Source organism: Seriola dumerili, unplaced genomic scaffold (genome assembly GCF_002260705.1).
Source record: "Seriola dumerili isolate Sdu_G_001 unplaced genomic scaffold, Sdu_1.0 BDQW01000052.1, whole genome shotgun sequence".
Classification (NCBI taxonomy): domain Eukaryota; kingdom Metazoa; phylum Chordata; class Actinopteri; order Carangiformes; family Carangidae; genus Seriola; species Seriola dumerili.
Genome location: NW_019174307.1, coordinates 22020234 through 22040391, shown reverse-complemented (window position 1 = coordinate 22040391; position 20158 = coordinate 22020234). Strand labels below are relative to the sequence as shown.

Genomic DNA, 20158 nt, shown 5'->3' with positions numbered 1-20158 from the left:
TATGTATTGTTCATATTTTATATTTTATTTTATTAGAATTGTTTCCTCCTTTTTCAATGTTTAATTGTTTTAATTAGATGAAATTGAAAATGTTTTGAATAATAAAATAAACAAATAAAAAACATTTGCACAGGACGTGATACAAGTGGAGACACGGTGTTAAACACAAACAGGAAATCAGTGTAGAACTGTTTTAATGGTTATTGATAGCTGAATATCATTGTTTTTTTGTTTTTTTTTTAAAGCGGTCAGTTTGCTGCTTTCCTTATACGGTAAAAATGGGCGGTCCCGTGTGTGACGTAGTAAGGGTCAAAGGTAATTTTGTACGTCGGCGTGGTGGTTTGGCGCCAGCCAGATTTCGCGGGGTACCAGCACAAGGAGCAGCAGAGCAGCAGAAGGAAGCGGAGATATTCAACATCGAACGGCGGATTAAAGCGTCTGAAACGTCGGGAGGTGAAGCGGACCGCCGGTGCTCTATCTCCGGCTTTGATGCTGTGTCACTTCTGCTGTTTCCTCTTCGTCCCGAAAGGTGAGCAGCCGCTGCTGCGCGTCGCGTCCACAAAACAAACAAACACAAATACTTGTCTTTGGCGTTATGTGTTTACCTGTTTGTGAGTCTAAACAATATCACGTCACCACGGACATGTGAGGCGGTGTTGGCAGCCGTGTTGTCCACCTGTGTGCGCGCAACAAACTTTTGCCTGCTAGCGCTGCTAACTGGAAGAAGCTAGTTAACGTTAGCAGGCTGCTGGCTGGTTCCCCGCATGGTTCAGGGCTGTTGCATTCAATAATGTGGCGTCTGAGTAGCTGCTTTTCTTCTGTTACAACTCGTGGGCTGTGTCGAATAAGTTCCCAGGTGTTGTTTCAGCAGGACACTGACTTGTTTTGGTGTTGGGGCTGATGTGATGGCCTCTGTAGCATCCAACACACACACACACACACACACAGTGATGAGATAACTTCACTGGCAGCTGATTATAACACACATCTGTGCACTTATAACTCTTTTTTTTTATCTTCTTGTTGTCCCCCTGTTTACAGCTCTGGATCCAGTGGAGGGTGAACGCAGCTCGATATAAATCTCACTGAGGTATGAGCATCTGTTTTCTGTCCCTTGCTTGTTTTAGTTCAGTGTGACATCTCTGTCAGGGGCAATGAGACAAGATATACAGACACAATAGAAAAAGATCAATACAAGTAGACAAATATGTGGGATCTAAAAAGACATAATCACTTAAAAGGTCCAAATAAGCAACAATTGAATGTAAAACAGGAGAAAAGTTTTTGTGCAGGATATGAAGACAAAGTAAGATAGAATTATTCTTATAACCCAGTATTACCAGTGTGTCTCAAGGGGCTTTACAACGTGTGAAGCACCCTCCGTCCTCCGACCCTCTGATTGCAGATATATAATGGATGTTGTGTACAGAGTAGAGCACGATCAGGATGATTGAAAATAAAGCTTATAATAGATTATGATTCTTCAAGGCGCCGCCGACAGACCTGAGCCACACGCCCTGGAAAGAGGACAGAATTACACAAACATTACAAAAACAAAATTAGTGTAAATAATTTGTTTTCATTTATTCATTACTTTTTTTTGAGGAGGCTGGGACTCCTGGAGGAGGAAGATCCAGAACATCTGGAGGATAGAGACAAATTAATTATTTTTAATTTAACTTTAATGAAAAGCAGTAATAAACAAAAGTTTAAAACCTTGATTTTTACTCAAACTGAGTTGGACTAGACCTCAGGTTTTCTGGGAGTTTGTTCCAGGTTCGTGGTGCAGGTTAATTTAGTGTCTTTTGAGCCCAGGTCTTTGCCCTGCTGTGACCTGCTCCTGCTCTGTCTTTAACCTTATTGTTTTACCTTCACACACACACACACACACACACACACACACACACACACACACACACACACTGGGAGCATTTGGTTTTCAGCGTCTTGCAAAACATTTTGACACGTAGACAGGAGGAGCTCTGGATGAAACCGCAGACGTCACCCACTCTCACTTTTCTGCGTCTCCTGTTCTTTATAAGGCCTTGAGGAGAGGAGGAGTAATAATGATGGCGACGGCGGGGCCTCCGAGCAGCTCCAGCTTCCTCCCTCTGCTGGAATCTCTGGAGGACGGCGCTGCCGGACAGTCCGAGCAGACAGACGCCTACCTCACCATCGCCAAGTAAGTTACAAGTCCCGGGTCTTCACCCATCCTCGGTTTAAAACTGGAACAGCAGCGAGGAAAATAACTTTTTATTTTTCCTGTGCAGTCGGCTCAGTGGAGAGGAAGGCCGCCAGTTTCTCCCTGCAGTTGAAAAGCACTTTTCTCGTTTGGGTAAAACCATCTTGGTGAGTCTTTTACACACACACACACACACACACACACAGGAAGCTCTGAAACTCCATTTTGATAGTAAAGCTGTTGATATCCACGATGCCTAATAATCTTTTCTCTCACGTTTGTTTCCAGGCTCACATAACCAGTCCGAATGCAGAGCTGAGCCAAGCTGCCCTGCAAGCTTTAGGGTTCTGTGTTTACCATTCCCATGTCGTCTCCAGAGTGCCTGGTACTTTAATTTATATATTTTATTCATCCTCAACCTTTGACCCGGTGGGATTAAGTTTTATGGGCATGAAATCACTGCTGATGGTGACGTTATTGTTCTGTTTTTGTTTCCCCAGAAACCTTCGCCACAGATATACTATCAGCACTTTGCTCCCTGGTGGGGAAGTCGACAGACAAGAACACATGCACCAGGGCATTATGGGTCATCTCCAAACAGAGCTTTCCCCCAGATGTAGTCGCCAAAAAAGTGAGCACGAAAGCGCGTTCAGCAGGAGATTTCAGACGGTTCAGACAGATGTATTTTTGTCAGATTGATGCAGTGAGGAGGAACAGATGAGCAGTGCAGGGTCACATGAACTAAAGTAATGCCACACCCAATTCCCTAAAGACGTCCTGTCCGACCGGGCGTATATCACCCGGGCGTCCCATCACAACATCCTAATAAGTCTCATGTCTTACCTACTTACTGCTGCATGTGTCTTGACCTTTGCTTTACTCCCAGCACATCCTTATCTGGAGCTGGGTTTGAGCTTGAGTTATTCTTTTCCCCGCATCCTTATCTGTAAGACCTTGGTTACCATAGCTACGGAGGCGAGGAGCGGGGCCTTCTGGTTACAGTAGAAATTAAACATTGTCTCGCTGGAATGCAAAATAAGAAAAGTAAAAGTAAGAAAGAGATCTGGCTGCAAACGGAGCAGCGGCCAGATGCGTCACTACCGGTGTGTGTTGACCCGTGTCGCTTCCTCCTGCTCAGGTGCCGTCTATACTGGGAACACTGGAGAGTGTGTGGAGCAGAGAGGACATCCAGTCTGTAGTAATGGAGCATGAAGCCTTGAACGTTGTCATCAGGTAAAAAGAACAGTATAGCATTGTTGTTAAATCCAAACAGGACATGAATCAGATCCTCCTTTTTAAATTTGACAAATAAATGTGCAAAATAAAGACTCTGTGTAACTTCTGACCCAGGAATGTTGACACGTGGTCATTAAGTATTTTGCCTTCAAGATGAAAAATCTGTATTTTGTTTTAATTGATCATAATTGAGTGAAACGACATATAATTACAGTTTTGTCATTTAATTGTATAGCACTTTTCATATTGATGCTGAGTTGGGTTGTGACGTCTCCTGGTCTTTAAAGGCTGCTGGAGCAGGTGCCCGTCCAGATGGGCGACGGAGCGGTCCGCTGGGCGAAGCTGGTCATTCCTCTGGTCGTCCACTCCGCCTCCAAGGTGCGTCTACGTGCCGCCGCTGCCATGGAGATGGGCATGCCTCTGCTGCTGGAGAAACAGATTGAGGTGGCTGCCATCATCGAGCCAATGATGTCCTCGGTGAGTCTCCGCCCCCAGGAGAATATTTACAGATTACAACATTTGATCTTAAAATTTTTTAATATTCATCAGGATGTGACTGTTCAAGATGATTCAATGTGAGAAACTCCTGTGAACGCAGCTCTGTCTCTCTTCACAGAAACTGATCCCAGAGCTGCAGAAACTTTTCATGTCCAAGAATGAAACCAACGTCCTGAAGCTCTGGCCCTTATTTGTGAAACTGCTCGGGAAGGTAAAGTGTGAATAATACCGAGTGTCTGCACATTGTGCCTCTGCAGAGTTCATAGATGAATGTGTCTCTGTTGTGAGATGCACTAGACAAACTTCCTTAATGTAGATTTTAGTTGCTGTTAATATCTGGATCACAGGTTGAGCCTGAGCTCCTACCAGATTTAATCCTAGGCCTGTGTTCGATGACATCACTGCTATGTGTTGAAAATACCTGCAACGACTGAAGATGAGCTTTAGTCCAGACTGAAATGTTAGCTGCAGCTAACTGTGTTTTTATTTTTTTATTATTGATTAATTTGACAACTAAGAAAACCAGCAGTAATCGATTGATTGTTACTCTTGAATAAAGAGCTGATTCTTACTCCTTCCAATATGCAGAGCAGTCTGTTAGACGGGACTATTACTCTGAATTATTAGTTTTCCGTTGGTCACATCACACGCGTGTCGTTCCTCCACAGATGCTGCACAGAGGAGGTCCCTTCATCAACTCTCTGCTGCACCTGGAGGAGCTCGGTTTCCGCAGCTCCTCCCCCACCGTCAAGAAGATCGCCTTCATCGCCTGGAAGAGCCTCATCGATAACTTCTCCCTCAACCCAGGTGAGCAGCCGACGCCACGGTTTCCCGTCCTGTCTCTTGAACTCTTAGTTAAACTCGCAGGCGTCGTGACTAAAGTTTTTTTTTTTTTTTTTTTTTTTTTTTTTTTTAAACTTGTTGTTCCCGTTACTGTGAAGACATCCTGAGCAGCGCCAAGCGGATGAAGCTCCTGATGCAGCCGCTCATGTCCATCAACGTCAGGACTGAAGCTCTGCTGCTCACCAAGGTGGAGGTGTGGTGGTACCTGGTGGTCCAGCTGGGACCCAACCTGTTGTCTAACTTTGATCAGGTTAGTGGTTGAATATCAAAACATATAATTTCTAATTACTCAATAGCCACGATCAATTTCATTAGCGCTCGTTTTTTCTTCTTAATTTACTCAAAAAGCTTCACAGCTGTCTCCACGAAACCTGCACATGATGTTAATGATATGAGGAGAGATGTAGATGCTTCGACGTGATGAACTGACTGTCAGCTGTTACTGACGTGGTTGGTCTCTGTCCAGGTCTCCGTGCCGCTGCTCCAGTGCACCATCGGCTCCGACTCCCCTTCAGTCCCCGTCACTCCGTCTAGAGCCGTCACTCAGAATGGTGCCGCTACACCTGGCACTCCCAAAACCGGTACGTTTACACATCGGCCCCCCTGACGTCTTCCCCATGTGGACACTAAAGTTGCATCAGAGTGGCTGAGACTGTAATTTATTTGTTTTTACATGCGACTGCCAGGCGCTCCAGGCTTCAACAGCTCGGCCAACACGTCTCGGATGAGCCTGAACTCCAGCGTCCAGGTCCCCTCCACCTTCCCCTCCATCCAGCTGCTGGGCCTGGAGATGCTGCTTCACTATTTTCTGGGGCCAGAGGCCGTTGCTGCCGCAGCGAAGAGGAAACTCCTCCTGAGTCTCGGTGAGAGTCGGAGCCGAAGCGTCACGATCACGTCAGACGTCGCTTTAAGGTTTTATTTTGTGGGTTTCTGCTCTTGAGTCATGAACCGAAGAGAGAGAAATCACACTGAGTATTTTTCCCCTGTGGAGGTATTTGACCACCAGTAGCTTTATGAGGCAATGTTTTTATCTATGGGTCCCTTTTTTTTAATGTTTGTTCACTTGTTTTCAAGGATGAACTGATTATATTTTGGTGGGGAAATGTCAGGGTCACTGTGAGCTCACACAACAGGTTTTTTTTGGCCTTAACTCACAGATTCAAACCCTAATTGTGACGCTGTTTTAACACTTCCGGCCGTTATTCAAAGCTGTAACTCAAGATTTGTCTCGTCTCTCTCTCTCCAGAGCCTCTGAACCACCCGCTCCTCTCCGGTGCTTCCTCTTTCACCAAACACGCCGCCGTGCTCGTCTCCAACGTCAGAGATGGATTCACCAACATCGGCAAAGACGCTCCAGGTAAACGTCGCGGCTTGACGTTCACCTCCGACTCTTTTTCGGTTGTGTAAATGAGAGTTCCTCTCTGTTAGGAGTCGAGGGTTGTGTAGCTTCGAAACAGTTAAACGGAGAAAACAAAGTTATTACAGTTTATCGTCAGGTTTGCTGCTTTAACCTGCCGTGTTGACGATCTTCTGTCCTCCTGCAGATTCCCTCCTGGCCGTCATCTGGACGAGTCTCGTCCGTTTCGTCAATTTAACGATAGAGTCCGGTGAGTACTTTGATTTTAAGTCTTCTTGACTGGCAGAAAGCCTTGAATGCTTTATGTGTGAGATGATGGTGCTACCAGAGATTTTGTCTGTTCTGCTCCTCAGTCCAGCAGCTAAACATGTTCAGTTATTGTAAGAAAACACACAAAGCATTTAAAAACCAAAACAAGCTGCAGATGTTTTTTATGAGTAGTTAAACAAATCTCCAGAGGTAGTTATAGAATCGGACGCCTCATGTTTGCAATTAGAAAACATTAGAAAAAGCTGCTCAAGCACAGAAAGCTTCTCCCTGTTACTAGTTTGGATTTTATACTTCTGTTGGGCAGTAAACGTCAAACTTCTGCACCGGTGTCGTTCTATAAACCGATTAGATACCACAGGCTCTCTATTAATTTACTGTCACGCCTCGTGGCTTTTATCTGCACAATAATACATGTTTGGTTGCAGTTGAGTTGCTCCCTCCGCTCTTGTGGCTGCTGCTCAGCAGGGTGGGCTCTTGAAGCTGTGGGTCCCACCTCGCAGCGCCACATAAAGCACTCTGATTGGGTCTGGGCTCTGTCGTTTGGGGGCGGGACCAGTGAGACCTCGTCCTCGTCCCCCCCACCTGACCCACTCCCACCATCGTCAGTTTATCAGTTTAAGTCTGAGCGTTCAGGTCCTCGTGGTCTGAGCTGCTGCGAAGAGAGAGAAACTCTGAGGGGTCCGTCCCCCCCGATGATGATCCTCTTCTCCTCAATCAGATAATACTTGTGCTGTTTGTTGGTGACTTCCTGCTGATGAGCTTTCGACATTAAAATGAGTCTCGTCCTCGGTGGTTTAGTGGGCAGTAAGAAGGACCGTCAGGGCTGCGAAGTGCTCACTCTGATGCTTCAGGCTCTGCAGAGCATCGTCGCCTCAGAAGCTCTGCCTGCAGACAGAGTCCTGGTAAGACTGACATCAAAATCCTTCAAGTCTGATGTGCATCTGCCTCACCCAGAATGCAACTGTTCTTTTATCGCACCTCATTTAAAGTTCATATTTTTGTCGTTGTGAGTCATTGAGACTTTGATAAGAGACAAAAAACTGTTTTCTTTATCTTACTCTCGACTGGCCGCTGTAATCTGACTTTTACTACGTTTGAATTTTATTGTTCTGTTGCTGTTTTTCAAAGTTTATTTGCTGTTTGGAGGTTTAGCGCTAAAACGTTGCAAATAGATGAAGTTAAATAATAAGTTTAGACAGTGTGCCTGATCCATTCATCCTGCTCCTACACACCTGCCTCACTAAAGTCTTTTCTGTTTTCCCTCAGGTTCTGCTCGAGGCCACAGTGACGGGTATCCCCCAGAGAGTTCTCGGCTCCGCCTCCTACCAAGTCGGCAAGATGGATGTGCTGAATGTGAGTGTTAATCACACGTTCATACACGGCGTCCATGGTGAAAAATCGATCTCACAGACGCTTAGTGAAGCTTTGTTTTCCTCTCACCAGGGAACACCAGCTCTCTTCCTCATCCTCCTCCTCTACAACAGCAGCATGCTCTCGGCCTACATCGAGGACGAGAGGTGGGTCTTCATTTATCACGAGTTTATTTACTTCCTCAAATGATGTCGTCTAATCTGGACGCCGCTGGAAATTGTATGCGGAGGAAACACGGCTGTTACCAGGCTGAAATAATCTCCTCGATGGAAACGTAAGAGACTGAATGTGGTTCATACGTTGATGTTGCCTGATGTCTTTCCGTCTCCAGGTTCTTTCAGAGCCTTCAGACGTTGGTGGGCTGCGGCTTGTCGGGCCCCACTTCCCCTCTGGCGTTCGCGGAGGCGGTGCTGGGCGCCATCGGCCGCAGCGCTGGGTCTGTGCAGAACAAGGAGCAGCTGCTGAGGATGTGGAGTGTGATGGTCTGCCCGCTCACTGACACCATCACACAGGTGGGCACAGGGGCCGTAATAGTTCACAGGAGTGGGAAAACCAAAGGGGAATGCTTTGAAATTAAGTAAAAATAAAAAATAAAAAAATAAATAAATAAATAATAATGATAACTTTAAAAAAATTATGTTTTAAAAATAAATGAATAAATAAATAAAAATAAAGACGAAAAAAGAAGAAAAAACGATTTTTATTTTTACTCTTTTATTTATCCCACTTAAAACAGAATATACAGTGACTGAAGAATGTGAATAATTAATTAAAAAAAAAATGTTTAAATATAATAATAAAAAAATAATAATTAGGTTTAGATTTTTAAAAAATTAAGAAAAAAAAACAGATTTTCAAGGTTATAAACTGTAACCTGTAGCTAATTGATCACGTCTCATGACTGAAGCAGAAGTGATAATTTTTTTTTTGTTTTTTACCTGAATTAAGGTAGAAATGACCTCACAGAGGATATTTCCTGGGAAGAATAAATTACGATCACAGAACACGAGGCTTTGATCTGAGGAGAGTTCAGCCTGAGACCAGCAGAGCAGTAAATGAGTTTAATCTGTTACAGTCACATTTTCAATCCCTTTCTTTTTTCTTTTACAGTCTAATGAAGTGAACCAAGGAGACGCTCTGGAGCACAACTTCAGCGCCATGCACTCTGCCCTGCTGTTCCCCATCACACACCTCCTGCCCGGCGCACCTCTGCAACAGGTCTGTCACCCTGAAGGTTTCATTTTACCCTACAGGACCACCTCACCTTTTAGCCACTGAAACTGGTTCTGACCCCTGTATTTTTACTTTGCTCAGGCGGCCCAGAAGTCGATGCTGTCGACGTGGTCGAAGCTGTACAAGGTGTTCGCCCGCTGCTCGGCGCTGGTGGTCACAGCCGAGGAGAACATCTGCTGTGAGGAGCTCTGCGCAAAGATGGCGGCTTCGATTGACAAAGACGCCTTAAAGGTGAGGAGAGGAAACTGTCGTCATGGTGAAACACGATGATGTAAACGTCCAATCAAATGAAGATTTCTTCCCTTGTGGAGGTCGTCGTACCGAATATAAAGTTCTCAGTTCACAATTATGCTTTTAAATTTGAAATGATTCATCCTCACGTTAAGGTTATTTCAAAATAAAAGACTGAAACTTTTTTTTTTAATTGACAAAAGACAGAATTAAGAAATTTATGAAAACATCACAATTGTTTTGTTTTGAAATCGACCCTGGTTTGACATGTTGACGCCGTCTGATCCTCCAGGTCCCTTCGACATTAAATGCCGTTGCCAGTCTCCTCCAGGTCGTCGTGGAGTGTGTGGACTTCTCGCCGTACACTCCTCAGTTTCAGCAGAAGCTGAAGTGTAAGAGAAGTTCAGCTGATCTTATTTACAGACTTCAGAGATGCCTTACGTTAAATGGAGAATTCACTTTTTACCACTCTTGTTTCCTGCAGCTCCTCACACTCCCATGAACTGGATGAAAAAGAAGAATAAGACTCTGGGGAACCTGTCCACGTTCCAGTCCCTGCTGGTGCAGAGTCTGGAGGTTTATCTGGAGGACCCTGAGGCCTCCTCCTCCTCCTCCTCCTGCGACGCCACAGGAGTCGTCCTGGTCTCCGTCCTGTCTGTTCTCTTCACAAACCTCGTCATCGCCAACGCCGTCCAGGAGACGCTCACCTGTCTGATTCAGCCTCTCACCCTCTTCTACAAACAAGCCGCCAGTGAGCCGCCTACATTCACCTCGCAGCTTCTGGCAAAGGTGTGTGTTTTTCATCAAATGGGGACAAGAATCCAGTTAGTTAATTGATTAGTCGATTGGATAAAATTAGTAGGCAACTATTTTCCTAATTAATTGAATATTGAAATCCTCTGGTGTCTCTAACGAATCAGAATCAGGTTTATTGCCAAGTCGATTTTCACATTTGAGGAATTTGCTTTGGTGTTTTGGTTTGTGACAATAAACATGGTAAGAAGAAAAAATATAAAGGAAGATGAATAAGTGTTTTCCTGCTTCTCATTTTGACTCCAACTCATTTAAATTCACCAAGGTGTGACGTGACTTAAGCTTAAAGTGATTTACTGCTGTTTGAAGGTGTACGCATCTTTTTTTTTTTGCCTTCTCTCCTGCAGCTGGAGAAGCTTCTCGGTGACGTCCTCGGCTGCCTGCAGAGCCGCTCCGCTTTGGCCTACGACGACGAGCTCCTGTCTCTGCTCTCTCCTCTGCTGTGTGTGTTGTTCACACACAAGAACAAGCAGCTCCGCACCTCCGTCACCCAGTTCTGGAACTCCACCTTCGCCAACTCCAACAGCCTCAGTTACCCCGACGACATCAGGTGATGAAAGTCTTTTTAAAATGAGAATTTCCACTCTGTTGGTGACTATAGGACAGGTTAGATCCGTTTAGAGGACGTTACCAATGTTTGCCATTTTCTCTACACAGACCGATACTCAGTCAAGTGAAGCAGAAGATCCCAATCATTCTTCCTGGCTTTGAGGCCGTCACTGTTTCTGATGAGCTCAGTGGACAATATTCAGTGAGTTTCCACAAATCTGCAGAATTACAAATGGCCGCTCCCTCGCTCTGTTCTCATTGTGCTTACCGTTGGTTTGCTAATTGTTTGTCTTCAGAGTGAGAACTCCCAGCTGGAGACCAAGCTCAGTGGGATGCCCGTGTCGTCTGCGGGGAAGAGGGACTCGCTGCTGGGGAAAGCTGCAGAGCTGAAGGACAGGAGCTCTGCAAAGACCCCCAAACCAGTTTCTGTGAGTCTAAAAGGTTTCACCTGCACCACAAGACACCTAATGAAAATATCAAGCATGTTTGATAATGGCTTTCTTACTCTGCACACTGCATTTTCATATTATAATATAAAACATATCAAAACCAAAGTGTGTGTGTATATATATATAAATCACCATCGTTAAAACTCTAGCAGCAAAGCCTGGTCATGGTTGCTGGTTGTCATAGTAACGCAAGATGTCTTCCCGCACTTCCTATGTGCCGGGACAAATCTTTCCCTCATGAAGTTGAATTAGCGCCTCTTTAACACAGTTCCCAGGCAAGCAGAACCATCATCGACCTTCACGAAGGAGGATTTATTAATTGCAGGACTGTTGTATTAGAACTGCTTTAGTTTAAACTGGGTGTTCCTAATAAACTGACAACCGAGTGTCGAGCTCAAAGAAAAGCTCTCAAAAAAAAAAAAAAAAAAACCTGAACCAAACTGTCCCACAGCTGAAGCAACAAGAAAGAGGATAAAAGAAAGCTACTCAATAATATACTTTTAGCTTTTTTTTTTTTTTCGTCCCTTGTTGTTTTTAATTCCCTCGTTCTCCATTATGTTTTTCCCTCCGCAGACAAAGCTGGACTTCAGCTCTCCCAAGCCTCCTCGCAGAGAGGCTCTGGAGGAAGAGGCCTCCATCGACTTCGTCTTCATTCCTCCTGAGACCAAGGAGAGAGTTTTGACCGAGCACCAGAAAGAAGTGAAAAGGACTAAAAGGTCAGTTTTGTCCCGTTTGCTCGTCATTTAAAAAAAAACAAAAAAAAACACCTAAAGTGTCCCGCGTTGTCGGTTTGTGTGAAGCTGATGTTTTCCCCACCGCAGGGTCGACATCCCGGCCATGTACAACAACCTCGACGCTTCTCTGGATACAGCGGTTTTCTCTCAGTACACCCAGAGCCAAGAGGACTCTCTGTAAGTTCTGAGCATCTGTTACTAGAATCAACACAAATCCCTGCTCTCTCATGAAGGGAAAAAAAACAGCGTTCACATAATGAACCATTTTTTCCCACAGGGACAAACTGCCAACAGAACAAGCGGACAAGGTCAACGGAGAGGCTCCTGGCAAGGTAATGAAACGCACACCTTCATCACAGGCCAAAGAAAAGAGACTCCACTGGGGGCTTGTTTTGTCCTGTTTCTCATTCTGCCAGAGAGAGTATTACTTTCAGCATTTAATAACCAACACAAGCCCACATGTGTTTTTTGGCTGAACTGAACCTGGAGGTTGTTTGGTTAATTATTGGTAAAAAATCTTTTCACTTTCAAGTCAGATTCCTCCATTTTTACTTGTGTGGTGTTATTTGACACGTCACTGAACTCGTATTTCAAACATATTCATACCAGGGGAAGCATCTGTCTTTTGTTGACAAACTTAGTTACTTTCGTTCGGTTTCCTTCCAGGTTCCTCAGGAAGATGTGGAAAATGAGGAAGACATTGAAATTCTGTCAAAAGACACTCAAGACTTTGTCAGCCCAAAAGAAGCAGATACTGTGACAAAAAACCACCAGCAGGAAGAGGCGATCCCAGAGTCGGCCGACGTTTCCATGGAGGATGACGCCAAGAGTGACGGTAGAGCTGAAGACAAGGACGTGCAGTGTAAAGAGGGCTCAAGTCCTAACGTCTCTGGCTCTTCAGATTTGGTCACAGGGACTCCTCAGAAACCCAACAGTCGCCGTCAGTCCTTCATCACCCTGGAGAAGTACGCCGAGGGAAAGTCTTCCAGCCCCAGCAGTGCATCCAAGTTCACGGGTCCCCTCATGAAGACCTCCAATAGCCAGGAACTCTCAAACAGCAGCAAGACGTCGTCTTCTCCGGCTTCCCAGACACCCGCTGGTCCAAACTCTCAGGCGTCCCAGTCCACTGTGACAGGAAAAAGGAACTCGCAGCATCCTGTGAGCAGTACCGCCGAGTCCCCTCGGAGACCAAAAGACTCTGGGGTGAGAAGTGAGCCTGTGAGGCTGACCGAGAGACTGCCCAGTGACACAACAGAGGACGAAGATGTCATCCCGGACACCCAGGCTCACATGGAGAGCAAAGAGAGGACAGAAAAGTCTTCTGCATCAGAGGAAATGAAACCATCAAGTCAGGAAGAGGAAATGGACGATTCTCAGGCGTCTTTGTCCCAGACTCCTTCATCTGAACCTAGACGGTCTGGACGCAGCAGAGTCCGACCTCTGCTGCCCGGAGACGACCCTGAAGAACAGGAAGATAAATACACACTGAACAAAAGGAGGCGTTCCGGTGAGGAGCCCAAAAGTGATTCTCAAAAGTCCAGCCCAGTACAAAGCAGACCAAACACGAGGAGTAAGCAGGCTGCCGAGGAGGACAGCGGCAGGGAGAGGTTGCGAACGAGGGCTCGGCGGGACAAGAGCGAGTCGAGCCAAACCAACTCTCAGGGTAGAGCGCACAAGAAGATCAGACTGTACAGCGGTTCACAGGAGTTCCTCGATAAACTTGAACCCAGAAGGAGAAGCACCAGAGAGCAGGAGTCCAGCCAAACTGACCTACAGTCAGACTCGCAGTCCGATTATGAAAGTCAGTCGCAGGGAAGGCGCAGACGGCGCAGCAAAGTATCGCTGGAGACCGACGAGGAGGCAGGACTGAAGAAAAAGGTTTTGCCTGAGAAAGAACAGTCGAGTCAAACTCTTGCCACACAAGAGCTTGAAGAGCAGACGCAAAAGGACGAAGATGAGCTAAAGAAAGACTCTCAGGTGATCACTCCTTCCCCTCAAACTGGTGGCAGATCCCAAGAGTTCGATCTTGTAGAGCAGGCTGAAAAAGATGGTGATAAGCCAAAGAAAGATTCTCCGGTTGTCTCGTCTCAAACTGCTGCTCAATCCCAAGAGTTTGAACTTGTAGAAAAAACCAAAAATGAAGAGAAAGATTCATCAGTTGTTGCGCCCGAGTCCCAAGACGCAACAAAGAAGTCAGTGAATGAATCGGAGGTCAAAGACGAACACAAGACGAGAGAAGGTACTGATGATGACCTTAGTCAAGAGGATTCTCAAGTGATCACACCTTCATCTTCTGAAAGCCAGTCTCGGCGTAGATCTGGAAGAAGCAAGGCCTCGTCTGAGGCAGCAGAGCCTGAAGACAAAAGCGACGGTAAGGATTCGTTACGAAGGCAGAGTTGGTCTAATTCCCAGGCAGAGGCCAGGATTGGAGGTAGGACCAGAAGGAGCAAAGTCCACAAAGGGCTGTCGAAATCAAGTCCCAGCTCGACCCCGGAGAGCTCGCAGTCATTGGATGATGCTGGCTCAGCGGAGAACTCACAAGGCAGGGGCAGATACTCGAGACGAAGGTCTTCTCAAGCGTTGGTAGCCAGTGTGCAGTCCTCAGAGTCTGAATCCCCAGAGGTCAGAGAAAATTCCCCAATGCCCAAAAAGAGAGGGAGGAAACCTCGAGCTTTGCTTCCAAGTCCTCTATCCCTCGAATCTAAAGACGGAATTAATAACGATGTCGCTGACTCTTCTCAAAAAGCAGATGCACAAAGCATAGAAACCGATAACGTAACGGATTTAGAGGAATCACAGGAAAGCCAAGATTTGCAGGGTTCTGAGTCACTCCAGGTTACAGGTGATGCCGAGGAGCAAAGTAACAAAGATACTCCAGTAGAGGCAGAGGTTGACGCCTCGGAGTCTGTCGCTCCAGAGAAAACCGAAATCGACGACACAAACGGGAGCAGTTTGTCACCTCACAAGACGGAGCAGAGCGACTCGGAAACAAACGCTGATAATACCTCCTCACAAAAGACCGACACCGGCGACCTCGAAATGCTTGAATCGACTGGAATCAGTAATGAAGAGATTCAGGAAGAGTTGCCCGGTGATCCAGCTGCTGAGGACACTCCGGCGCCCCCTGGTGAGACAACGGAGAAACCTCAGGTCTCTGAGTCCTCGGAGGACAAAGCTGAGGAGGTTTCTGAAACTGACAGTGTTAAAGAAAATCAGAAAGATGATTCAGCTTCAGACCACCAGGATGATCCAGTCGTTCCAGTGGAGGACACGGCTCAAGACGACCAGGTAGACCAGGAAGAGTGTCCAAGTGCCGCAGACGAGCTTTCAAAGGAAGACGAACTGTCCGTCTCAAACCAGCATCCAGACGCCAGCACTGAGGACGAGATCGCACCTCTACAGGAGGAGGATGATGATGAGGATGATGATGATGATGATGATGAAGATGGCAAAACCCAGGTTATTGAGTGTCAGGACGAAGAGAAAACTCAGATGGGCAACGCTGACAACGATGTGGCCTTAAATCTGGAGACCGCCCTGACCGACCTTTGCGACACCTCAGCGTTGGTACGAGACTCTACCAGCGAAGATGTTTTCCAGGGTTCTCCGGTGAAGCAGAAGGACCTGGAGGCTGTCATGGCGTCAGACATCGGCCAGAGCCCGAGCAGTGGCAGGACCAGAGGAACCTGGTCTCCCTCAGCCTCCCCCTCCACCAGTATCCTTAAGAAGGGCCAGAAGAGACCACTAGAGGAGGAGACTCCCTCACCCCTCGTCAAAGTAAGCGACGGTGCTTGAACTTAATGATAAATGAGGCCCACTGTTCAAATCTGTAGCACTCACTTCATTGTCTCCTTTACAGTCCAGACGTGTGTCTTTTGCGAATCCAATCCAACAGCAGGAAATGGCAGACGACATCGACCGTCGCAGCCCCGCTGTCAGAACCAGCTCCCCCAGGAGATCCAAAGGGAGCAGTATCCCGCAGCCCAAGGTACGAATGAGGCCAACGTACTTCCAAACCCTTTTTTCTCCTGCAAAATTCTCTGCTTCGATTCAACATGATTGTCACCTGCTCTTTATTCTAGTATGTCACTACCCCGACAAAGGGCTTGCTGATCCTCAGCCCCAGAAATCTGCGCAGTCCAGGTTACAAGAGCTCCAAGAAATGCCTGGTATGACAAATCATTGTTGTCATTTTGTTTTCTTTTTAGCTTTTGCACTCCTAGGAGGATAAAGGGATAAAAGTTGATGGACCAGAACCAGAGATATCATCTTTTTTTTTTTATCCCACACATTCTTCTTCCTTGTTGGTACTTACATTCAGTTTGAGATTCTGGTGTGTTATGCTAATTAGGGATGGGTATCGATAAGATTTCAACAGTACTACTACTTTAATTGATACCACTCATCGATCCGGTACTTTAACGGTACTCTTATCTGCACTGATTATTTTGTAAGAGCAAAAAACAAATTAAGAACAGAATTAACATTGCTTATTTTCCCATATGTACTCGATCAACATTAACATGCAAATGGATCATTCATAGATTAAAGTCTTAATCAGAAACAGTTGATGAGAAAATGTGTGGGAGAATTTTTATGTCACAATAATAAACAGGAAATCTAATTTTTTTTTCTTAGTTTCTCAAGTATCAATAGCAGAGCTGATAATTTCAGAGCTTATCATTACTCTGTTCTTTAAAAATTTAGCCCTGGAGCCTGTTTAATACCGGGTTTCATTACCCATCACTAATGCTAATGTAGCCTTGAGCTTCTAGCCTAAAGCCAGAGATGCTAAGCTAACTTCTCTCTGACTCCACACCCCCACATATTTAAATTTTTAAAATTTTTGTTTTGCACAGCTTCCTCTGGAGCCACAAAAGGTTTTATACAATTGTTTTGTTTCACATGTGCAGTATTACTCCTCAACACCTGTAAACACACCTTGATGTGTAAAATCTGGTCCCTTTCCACTTTAATGTGAACTTAGACCAAAAAGCTGCATAGATCTGATCATAGAGCTTTAAATCTAAGTTTGCTTCACAGCTGATCCTAGAGGCATTTCCTTTTTTCTAGATTTCTGAAATGGGCCAAGAGCCTCGCCCCGTCCCCAGAGACTGTATCTATCCTGCCCTGGTCGGCTGCTCCACACCTGTAGAAGCTGTGCTGCCTCAGATATCCTCCAACATGTGGTGAGTAAACACCAGCTTGGTGAGAGAGAGAAATGATTTGTATTTATTCTGATGTTTCTCCCCTTTTTTAAATCTACATAAAGCCTAAATGAAAGTTTCTTTTCATAAATGTTTTCTCAGGTCTCGTGGCTTTGGGCAGCTTGTTCGAGCCAGAAACATCAAAACGGTCGGTGACCTCAGCGCTCTGACTCCCAGTGAGATCAAAACTCTGCCAATCCGCTCCCCAAAGATCTCCAATGTGAAGAAGGCACTTAGAACTTATGAACAACAGGTACGTCAGGGGATAGAGGGCGTCAACGGGACGAGAAACACTCATGTAACTAAATATGTAAAAGGTGAAATTCTTGTATTTTGACATCTGAACTGTTCTGTTCCAGCGTAAAGGTCGAGGTGGAGATGAGTTGAAGAGTTTCGATGAGATGGAGATGATGACCTCTGAACTGGAGGAGACCAGCGCTGCTCAAAACCAGGATGAGGAGGATAAGATGTCAGGAGAGACGCTAGGTGTGTGTGAAGACACGGCTTCCTCAGCCAGTTTAACTTTTGTTTTTCAAAAAATTGCACCAAAGTCAGTGTTGGATTATTATTCTCCTTACTCTTGGAGATATCACAGACTTTATGTGTAAATCTCACAATCTTTATTAGCCCTCTTGCAGAGAGTTAAATGTGACTCAGGTCCGTCATATGATATCATCTTGAAACAGGAGGGAAAAGCTACAAAATCTGCCTCCTAACCCATCTAGATCTCAGTAATTAACACGATATCTTGTTTTTTTTAATGAGGATAAAAAATGAAGAATAAAAATGTCAAACTTGTTCTTTAAGTCTGTTAACACCAGAATGTATTTTCCAGCAACAGAGCTGGTGGACGAGCCTGCTCCTGCAGATGGGAGGTCACATCAGGACGGCTCCGGGACTCCTGACGCACCGGCAGGAGAACACCACCGGTCGGAAGGTCAGCTGCCACCTAACGGGCTGCTGTCGGAGGTGGAGGCGCTGACCTGCAGGATGACGCCACCGCAACTGAGCCGCTGCTCGCCGCAGCAGCTCGTCCAGATGCACGATCAGTTAGGAGGCATGATGAGGCGCGTGGTGGTCGAGCTGCACACGCGCCTCCGACAGACGGAGGGCAAACCCTGAAGAGAACTTCTGCTTCTGCTGGATCACACAGCTGCTCGGGCGCCAAGAGGCAAATAAAGAGACGGATCAATTCAAGGAGAATCTTAGACGGAGGATGAAATACTTTACCTACCCTGGCTTTGTGTACATGGACGTGTTAAATCAGATTTTACAAAGGAGAATTTTATGTTTTTTTTTTTTTTTTTAAACTCGGTGTTCCTTTGCCTTTTTTCTCCGTTTAGTTTTTATCCATGCGACAAGAAGCAGAAGAGGAAGAAGAAGCAGTTTTTCCTCTCGCTTGAGCTGATGGGTAGTTTGTAATTTTTAAGAAACAAAGGGAAGCACAGTCACACTTTTTAAACTGTGTCAAAAGAAGATGACGTATTTTAATAGGTGTAGCCTGGACATGGATGGTGTTTTCTTACTGTCCTCTGTAGACTTTGTAATAAGAGACTGATGAAAGACTACGAATGTCTGATTTTGTACATATGCTTTCTCTCATATCACTCCTTTCCCCTCATGTGCCTGTTTTTAGGCTGTCTGCAGCTCATCAGTGCTCTTGTACATTTTTGTAGAGTTTTAGTTTCTAAACATTTTGTCATCTCTCTTTAATGTCTTATCACAATTTTAATGTCATGAAACAAACAGTAGATGGAAATAGACGGGCTGCACTTAAGTCTTTATTTGTGGTTTTAAATACTTAAATAAAAGGCAAAACTCAATGAATTTTAAAGCGCAGTTATATTTTTAAGCCTTTTGTTCGACTTGCATCATTTAACATGAAAGAAACGACAGATTTCTGATTTGATTCTATTATTTTTTTTTATTTTAAAGAAGACTTGATAATCTTACAGAGTACAAGTGTTATAGAAACAGGCAATTGGCTCAACAGTAAAAGAAAACTCCTGAAGAGCTGCTGGAAACCGGCTAAACGACGCTGAAGGCTCCGTGGCAGAGACAAATTAAATGTCAATGAAACGTTTATTTTTCCCTCCCTGCAGTTTTCAAGTCTGTCTTCAAACGCTCTGTAACTTTGGAAGATCTCCGCTTAAAAAACAAACTCGTGTGAGATTAGAGAAACCTGGTTTTTCTCAGGTTTGTCCTGGAGAAGAATAAAGAATAGCAACAGTTGGTCTTTCCTGTGTACACTACTGTGATCACAGCACTGCTAATATTATGAGACATGATTACATCCAACTGTTAAAACTGAGACATGCCTGGAATAATTCCAGTGGAAAATGTTGATTAACTCCCAATTCATATTTCCACAGTTTGAGGTGTTTTCACAGACAGAACGGCGTCTTTTCCATTTAGGAATTGGCTAATTAATCACGCGAAGTGTGTGTTTATTAGTCCCGTCTTGTTTGTAATGCTGTTGGTTCGTGTGGTGTTTTTGTTCACATGCAGAGCTGTGGATTCAAGTTGACAAAAAAAAGCGACGTTTTTCATGCCACATTGATTTGAAACTGGGAAACGTGTGCAGTCATCTTACATCTGCACCCTGTCTGTATATACCAGTGTGCGAGAGTGCAGCCTGTTGCAGCTATAACCACACCCGACAATGATGTCATGGTGTACTGATGCACCCTGAAGTACACCTCTGCATCACTTCAGCAAAGAGAGGTCAAAGAACAAGAATTTCTGCAGGAGACTTGACATTTTGAAGTTTCATTTTTTACTGCTTTTTATCATCTAAATATTTCAACACTTCTCATTAACGCTGATGTGTTGCCAAACTGTTGCTTTTGATCTCCCTCGTGGTGCTGCAGATGTTTCTTGTGTTGACCTCGCTGTGAGGTCCGTGAATCAGCAGCACTTTTGGTTTACAGAATCACAATAAACGGATCCGATTGCCATGAGGAGCTTGGCTCAAAGCTTCAGATGTAAATGGAAGCACAGTAATGTAATATAACACAATATGACAGAAGGTGCGACCGGGCTCCTTCCACTGCTCCGTCCTCCACAGCGAGGCCCGATGAGCTGAGCTTCTCCTTGGCTCGGTGTGAGGGCAATTATCTGATTATTTCTGCAGAGCGCTGCCAGAGGCTGCGTTGCATTTCCACAGTTTATTGAGAGAAGTCGGA

General features: G+C 45.2%; 1 protein-coding gene across 1 annotated transcript; it reads left to right on the top strand.

The window, feature by feature from the left end:
• Positions 1 to 419: 419 nt before the first annotated feature.
• On the top strand, positions 420 to 19191 carry rif1 (replication timing regulatory factor 1). Its single transcript, XM_022741076.1, has 36 exons — positions 420 to 529; positions 1042 to 1090; positions 2043 to 2182; positions 2271 to 2349; positions 2471 to 2567; positions 2683 to 2813; positions 3321 to 3415; positions 3706 to 3895; positions 4035 to 4127; positions 4585 to 4723; positions 4858 to 5009; positions 5226 to 5340; positions 5446 to 5622; positions 6006 to 6116; positions 6304 to 6370; positions 7192 to 7288; positions 7653 to 7739; positions 7830 to 7903; positions 8089 to 8269; positions 8868 to 8975; positions 9072 to 9221; positions 9514 to 9613; positions 9706 to 10010; positions 10382 to 10584; positions 10692 to 10785; positions 10880 to 11011; positions 11606 to 11748; positions 11854 to 11943; positions 12044 to 12098; positions 12433 to 15543; positions 15626 to 15754; positions 15849 to 15935; positions 16840 to 16955; positions 17076 to 17226; positions 17333 to 17459; positions 17809 to 19191. The coding sequence occupies exons 3-36, from the start codon at positions 2067 to 2069 to the stop codon at positions 18093 to 18095; spliced, it is 7389 nt and encodes a 2462-aa protein (XP_022596797.1). The 5' UTR covers positions 420 to 529; positions 1042 to 1090; positions 2043 to 2066; the 3' UTR covers positions 18096 to 19191.
• Positions 19192 to 20158: the final 967 nt, after the last annotated feature.

Coding starts and splice junctions, on each gene's coding strand:
- rif1 (XM_022741076.1), top strand. CDS start 2,067: ATGATGGCGACGGCGGGGCCTCCGAGCAGCTCCAGCTTCCTCCCTCTG. Junction 2,350..2,470: donor GTTTGGGTAAAACCATCTTG/GTGAGTCTTTTA, acceptor GTTTGTTTCCAG/GCTCACATAACCAGTCCGAA. Junction 15,544..15,625: donor CTCCCTCACCCCTCGTCAAA/GTAAGCGACGGT, acceptor TCTCCTTTACAG/TCCAGACGTGTGTCTTTTGC.